General features: G+C 54.3%; 1 protein-coding gene across 6 annotated transcripts in view; it reads right to left on the bottom strand.

Annotated features, from left to right (window-relative positions):
- Window positions 1-6,818, bottom strand: part of LOC101731566 (zinc finger protein LOC101731566) — a 35,417-nt gene continuing 28,599 nt past the window's right edge. For 4 of the 6 annotated variants that reach the window (XM_031904335.1, XM_031904336.1, XM_031904337.1 and 1 more), the window contains 15 exons: window positions 5,987-6,079; window positions 5,658-5,819; window positions 5,491-5,574; window positions 5,005-5,148; window positions 4,756-4,842; window positions 4,513-4,665; window positions 4,022-4,177; window positions 3,763-3,831; window positions 3,512-3,673; window positions 3,326-3,433; window positions 3,100-3,234; window positions 2,879-3,013; window positions 1,557-1,866; window positions 1,282-1,444; window positions 1-719 (listed from right to left, as the gene is read on the bottom strand). In XM_031904335.1, the coding sequence (XP_031760195.1) occupies window positions 1,859-1,866; window positions 2,879-3,013; window positions 3,100-3,234; window positions 3,326-3,433; window positions 3,512-3,673; window positions 3,763-3,831; window positions 4,022-4,177; window positions 4,513-4,665; window positions 4,756-4,842; window positions 5,005-5,148; window positions 5,491-5,574; window positions 5,658-5,819; window positions 5,987-6,079 (1,496 nt within the window). In that variant the 3' untranslated portion in view covers window positions 1-719; window positions 1,282-1,444; window positions 1,557-1,858. Of the gene's footprint in view, window positions 720-1,281; window positions 1,445-1,556; window positions 1,867-2,878; window positions 3,014-3,099; window positions 3,235-3,325; window positions 3,434-3,511; window positions 3,674-3,762; window positions 3,832-4,021; window positions 4,178-4,512; window positions 4,666-4,755; window positions 4,919-5,004; window positions 5,149-5,490; window positions 5,575-5,657; window positions 5,820-5,986; window positions 6,080-6,818 lie in introns of those variants that run through there. The other 2 variants (XM_031904339.1, XM_031904340.1) reach the window with 2 other exon arrangements.

Here is a 6,818-nt window from a genome sequence, read left to right as displayed (position 1 = left end):
CCTGAGGTAGCAAAGTGTTTATTTTCCTTTGTTTCCACAGATTTTCCCAACAATCCCCCCCCCCCCAGCCTGTGGGGCCTTTATTATGGGAAAAGACATTTACAAATTAGAAAATAAATCAGTTTGTTTTCTGGGGCTAAAACTGAAGCCTTTTGCTGCCGGACTATGGTGTCGGGCTATTGGTTGGTCATTTCCTGGTACGGACCAATGGCGGCCAACGTGTGGCTGAATCAGAACAAACCAATGACTAGTGGGGCAGTTGTCTGGCTGAGCTGCCCACCAATCACTGGGTCTCAACCATCAGCATCAGACACCATATCCAATAAAATATCTTCTCTGACAATCGCCAGATATACGTTTATATAAATATTATTCCCAGGCAGTTCTGTAGGTAGCGGAGATTGTCAGCCATTGGTCTAGAGATTCTTATTTACAATATTTATAGACATTTCATAGAAATATATTTATATAAATGAATAAATATCTGTAGGAGGAGTCATCCAGTCATGCACAGCGCCCCCTATCTGGTCCCGACTGTATTTATTAGCAGTCACAGAATTCCGGCAGGAAGGTTCCGGAATGGGGCGGATCCATTGCCTGGATACTCCGTGTCGATTGGTGCAGGAAGTTCTGAGCCGTAACGCAGCCCCGCGGGATCAGCAGGGGAATGGGCGGAGCTTGGTGGGTTCAGGAGGCGCCAGTGGAGAGGCCAGTGATATCTGGGAGGCAACAAAGAGAATTTGGAACATGTTGTGTGTGTTGTGGTTGGTCCCTATAGGGCCCTGGGAAGCCTCATTACCATTGGCTGAAGGAGAGGGTAGGGGTTGGATGCAATAAGCCCCCCCCATACAATGGGAATGTCTAACAGTCTAATGAGAGCCCTTGTTCATTAGGGTGGTCTTGTTTCCCCACTCTGTGGCCTATATGCCCCCCCCCAAGCAGAACTGCTGAGCGGACATGGTCATTTATCAACACTGGGCAAATCTGCCCACGGGCAGTAACCCATAGTAACCAATCAGTGATTGGCTTTTTTTTCCAGACAGCTGCAGGTAAAACAATGAATGCATCAATCTGATTATCAAGTATAAATAAATCTAAAGCATCTGATTGGTTGTGCTAATTTGCCCAGTGTTGATAAATGAGCCGTGGTTTATTCCCAAGAGAGGAGGACACCGAGTTTCCATATCCCAAGGGACAGGCCAAGCTGTAACGCACGATGGAATCGGATCAGAACCCCCCAGCAACAATGTAACCATATTTCCCACGAGGCAGCCCACTTACCGGGGCCCAGACATCTCTGCTTACAGCTGCCACATCCGTGCCTTGTACTGACCCCCAAGGTCCGGCAGCTGATTGGGTGAGAGGCTGAGGTTGGAGACCAGCCAATAGGAACCAATGTAACATCTGGCTGCTTTGCCCGTGTCCCTCTATATAACAGCTGGTTCTGAAAGAAATAGCGCCCACGGTCAGTATATGCACGGCTGCTTCTGACTAACGACAAATGTACCATAACCCTGGCAGCCATTGGCCACCCCTGCCTGTATTGTGGCCCCTACCTGTGCACAGGGCCCCCTTTGGCCTTCTCTCTCTCCGGAGTCCCTTCTGGGCTGCCCCTTCTCTCCTCGTCGCGGGACTGGGCCGGACACATTGCCATTCAGTATCCGTGTGGTATAAAAATCCTCCTCAAGTGTCAGGGTGGGAGACGTTTCCCCCAACGCGCTACAGTACAGGAGCAGTGAGGCCCAGCGGGTGGGATTCCCAGCGTCTCACACTTTCCCTCCCCGCTAATAAAAGTTTTCATTGTTGATGAGTAATTGGATTGGGTTTCCTCTCGCCGCACTGAGTATGCGCCACCGCTTCACGTTTCTGGAAAAGAAAACAAATCAAGTCCATGATATTATGGCTCTCGTGGGTCTGGGAGTAATAAACATGGAGTACGAGAGGCTCATTACAGGGGAATCCCACCATGAGGGGCTCATTACGGGGGGATCCTACCATGAGGGGCTCATTACGGGGGATCCTACCATAAGAGGCTCAATACGGGGGGATCCTACCATGAGGGGCTCATTACGGGGGATCCTACCACGAGAGGCTCATTACGGGGGGATCCTACCACGAGAGGCTCATTACGGGGGGATCCTACCACGAGAGGCTCATTACGGGGGATCCCACCACGAGAGGCTCATTACGGGGGGATCCTACCATGAGGGGCTCATTACGGGGGATCCTACCATAAGAGGCTCATTACGGGGGGATCCTACCACGAGGGGCTCATTACGGGGGATCCTACCACGAGAGGCTCATTACGGGGGGATCCTACCACGAGAGGCTCATTACGGGGGATCCCTCCACGAGAGGCTCATTACGGGGGGATCCTACCATGAGGGGCTCATTACGGGGGATCCTACCATAAGAGGCTCATTACGGGGGGATCCTACCACGAGGGGCTCATTACGGGGGATCCTACCACGAGAGGCTCATTACGGGGGAAACCCACCACGAGAGGCTCATTACGGGGGAAACCCACCACGAGAGGCTCATTACGGGGGGATCCTACCATAAGAGGCTCATTACGGGGGGATCCTACCACGAGGGGCTCATTACAGGGGAATCCTACCACGGGAGGCTCATTACGGGGGAAACCCACCACGAGAGGCTCATTACGGGGGGATCCTACCACGAGAGGCTCATTACGGGGGGATCCTACCACGAGAGGCTCATTACGGGGGGATCCTACCACGAGAGGCTCATTACGGGGGGATCCTACCACGAGAGGCTCATTACGGGGGGATCCTACCACGAGGGGCTCATTACACAACAGAACCTACCACAACAGAACCTATACATGGCTACTACCACAAAGGACCAAGTTTCCTACCATGAGAGGACGTGCTCTTAAACCACCAGGTTGCGTTCTGTCGGTAGCCGCTGGGTTGGTTACTGGGGGGAAATGCAGGAACATCTTTCAGGAGCTTCTCCAGGCCACTCAGATGTTCATTAACCGCAGGGACCCCTAGAGGAGCAGACGATATTGCGATTACTGTGAATATTTACCCCAGGTTGCTGAAGATGTACAACAAAGCCACTCTGCTTAATTACCCGCTCTCATCCTCTTCCTCTCCTGCCCGGACTGGCCCGGATCCAGCGGCCTATTGGCATCCAGTCGTTTGTCCCTCGTCAGGTCTATACATGGCCGGGGTCTCTTTTCTGAAGGGGGGGCCTTCTGTATAGTGACTGACAGAGAGAGAGAGGCACTTGGGGTCACTCACTGTACTCAGGGGTTGGGCATGGCCACTGGGTGGGGCCTAAGGGTATAGAACCTTACCAGAATGGGAGGACATTGCGCCGCCTACTGGTGGGGTGAAGGTTTTGGGTTTAGCGAGCGGTTCATCCTCCTTGGTCAGATCGATACATTGGGCACGAGGGAGCTCGGCTGTAGAAAGGAGAGAGGGACAATGGGCGTCAGTCTGTCACAGTGTGAATCAATGATGGGACGTTGGCAGAGTCGCACCTTGCCTGCGGCTGCTCTTCTCCTGCCTCTCTGGGGCGACTGCACTTGTTTTACTCATGAGAGGCTCCTCCTCCTGCGTCAGGTCGATGCACTGGTTCTTGGCTGTGGGTTTAACCCTTGGGCTGCTGTGGCCACTGCTGGACTTCCCAGCATCAGATTTAGCTATAAAACATGGAGAGAAAAAGCGGTGAAACCAACACCCAACGCCGCTGCCCCTCGGCCCTTTGCCCCATACCGGGGCAGGAACTCACCGGCCGGTGCCCGCGGGGGCAGTAGTGTTTGCCTTTCTGCTGAAGGTCTCGGTGATGCTTGTAAGGAATCTAATGTGCGGCAGGAAACAGCAGGTGAATTAAAATCCAATCCACTTATCCCACCGAGACAGAACTCAGTACATAGAAGCCTATAGGCACGGAGAGCGCCATTGTATGGTAAGAGCCAGTCTCAAAGTAACGTATAGCAGCCCCCTAGCCAGGCACAGATACTGTATATACACACGTATGTACCACTGACCGTCACTGCCGCGCTCACATCTCTTCCTCAGGCCGCCGTCCTGCCCCCCATCGCTGGACACGTTACTGGCAGTAGTGAGGGGGCTCACACACCCAATGTCCACAACCCCATTCACCACTTTCTGCAGCCCGGAGAGTGCGGAGTACGAGGAATGAGCTGCAACGGGAGAGAGAGAGGCGGGAGGGTCAGAGACAGACAGAGTGGCACGAGAGGGTCAGTGATACAGAGGGGGGAGTCAGTGACACACAGGGGGCTGATAGGATAGGTGACACTCTGGGGGGAAGTCCGTGACACACAGGGGGCAGATAGGATAGGTGACACTCTGGGGGGAGTCAGTGACACACAGGGGGCAGATAAGATATGTGACACTCTGGGGGGAGTCAGTGACACACAGGGGGCAGATAGGATAGGTGACACTCTGGGGGGAGTCAGTGACAAAGGGAGTTGAGCAGATTGGTCGCTAACAGGAAATGAGTGCATGACACGCTCACCCCGGCCTTGCTGTTCTCCTTTCTTATTGGTGGCAGTCTCGGCCCCGCCCTCGCTGGTGGCAGTGCTGACCGCAGAGAATGGGCTGACGCAGTCCAACTCAGAGAAGCCATTCACCACTCTCTGGAGGCCGCTCAGGGCGGAATAGGAGGAATCTGCTCACAGGGAACATAGGGAAGAGGATGGTACCCTGCACGTTTGCTTTCTATGGGGGGGGGGGTGTTCCTAAAATGACACCCACTTACCGGTCCCAGGGGGCCACTTGTCATCGTGACCCAGAAAGGCACTTCTCCAGGCCGGCAATGGAGTCTGCACACACGCGGCCACGTCACCTGAAACAGCGAAGCACTTTCCTATGAGGTGATGGAAAGTCACAGCAGCAGGGGGGGCTGTTTCATTGGCCCCTCCCTAGGGAATAAACTCATTATCATTGGGCGCGGTGCCATGAAATAAGCCAATGGCTATAACTGATTGAGAGTCTCATCTGAACTCACCGTTCTCCTCCTGAATCCTGTTCTTCTCAGCGGCACCGTCTCTGGCGCTGCTCCGTACGGCGGATAAGGGACTGACGCACTCCTGCCCCACAAACCCGCGCACCACCTTCTGCAGCCCGCAGATAGCCGCCAGGGAGGCCTCGCCTACAGACAACATGGAGAGAGAACCTCAGTGGCGCCTCCTCTGGTACCAAACTGCTACATGTATGGCGGCTCCCACTCAGACACCGACTAAATTAGGGAGGCACCCAATCCAATTTTTTCGGATACGGACGAACCCCAAATCCTTCGTAAAAGATCTGGCTACTGAAGGGTTGTTAATTAAACTGCCGTGTTATGTGGCATGATTTTTAGGATTCGGTTCGACCAGGAGCATGAATTCAGCCGAATCCTGCCAAAAAAAGCTAAATCTTGGCCGAATCCTGAACCTAATCGTGGATTTGGTGGCTCCCCAGGCTAAATACAGAGCACAGGGCCACATCTCACCATTCTCAGCGGCGCATCGGCTTCTCTCTGGCACATCCCTCTGGGTCCCTCTCCTCTCGCTTCCCTGCGCCGGGCAGGTTGGGCCTGTGGGGGGGACGAGGGCAGAATATTATTGTACCCCCGTGTCACACACTGAGTGTTCCCATACTCTCTGTACTCACACTTACCAGTAGTGCCGGAGTCCTTGTTTTTCCCCAGTTTGATCCCTTCCTGCGCGCTGCTCGGCAGAGGGGATGCACTGACCGCCACTAAGGGACTGACTGCCACCTGCTCCGAGTACTCGCTCACCACTTTCTGTAGACCCCCGAGCCCCGAATAGGAGACGTCCACTGAGGGGGAGAGAGGAGGAGACCCGGATTTGTATAGTCTGTAACCCATGGGTGCCCAGCAGTCACTGGCACAAGGCACAATAGAACTGGATCACAGCAGGTTTAGCGTCCCACAAGGTGAGGGCACTGGAAATGCTGGGGGGCCACAGGGTGAGGGGTTACATTACCATTCTCCGAGGACAGACTTGTGTCATCACTGAAGATGGAATCGACTGACGCGACAGTGTTATCGCTCAGCTCCGGGTGGAAGAAGCCGTCATCTAGTAGTGAGAGAACACAGAGCATAGTATGTTAGTGGGTCCGACCCTCACAGGCCCCAGGGTACTAATGGCAGCACCATGTGTATGGGTCAGTCTATCCCAGGCCCCAGGGTACTAATGGCAGCACCATGTGTATGGGTCAGTCTATCCCAGGCCCCAGGGTACTAATGGCAGCACCATGTGTATGGGTCAGTCTATCCCAGGCCCCACGGTACTAATGGCAGCACCATGTGTATGGGTCAGTCTATCCCAGGCCCCACGGTACTAATGGCAGCACCATGTGTATGGGTCAGTCTATCCCAGGCCCCAGGGTACTAATGGCAGCACCATGTGTATGGGTCAGTCTATCCCAGGCCCCAGGGTACTAATGGCAGCACCGTGTGTATGGGTCAGTCTATCCCAGGCCCCAGGGTACTAATGGCAGCACCGTGTGTATGGGTCAGTCTATCCCAGGTCCCATGGTACTAATGGCAGCACCATGTGTATGGATCAGTCTATCCCAGGTCCCATGGTACTAATGGCAGCACCGTGTGTATGGGTCAGTCTATCCCGGGCCCCAGGGTACTAATGGCAGCACCGTGTGTATGGGTCAGTCTATCCCGGGCCCCAGGGTACTAATGGCAGCACCGTGTGTATGGATCAGTCTATCCCAGGTCCCAGGGTACTAATGGCAGCACCGTGTGTATGGGTCAGTCTATCCCAGGCCCCAGGGTACTAATGGCAGCACCGTGTGTATGGG

This window comes from Xenopus tropicalis, chromosome 6, assembly GCF_000004195.4.
Source record: "Xenopus tropicalis strain Nigerian chromosome 6, UCB_Xtro_10.0, whole genome shotgun sequence".
NCBI lineage: Eukaryota > Metazoa > Chordata > Amphibia > Anura > Pipidae > Xenopus > Xenopus tropicalis.
This window is presented reverse-complemented; position numbering and strand designations above follow the sequence as displayed.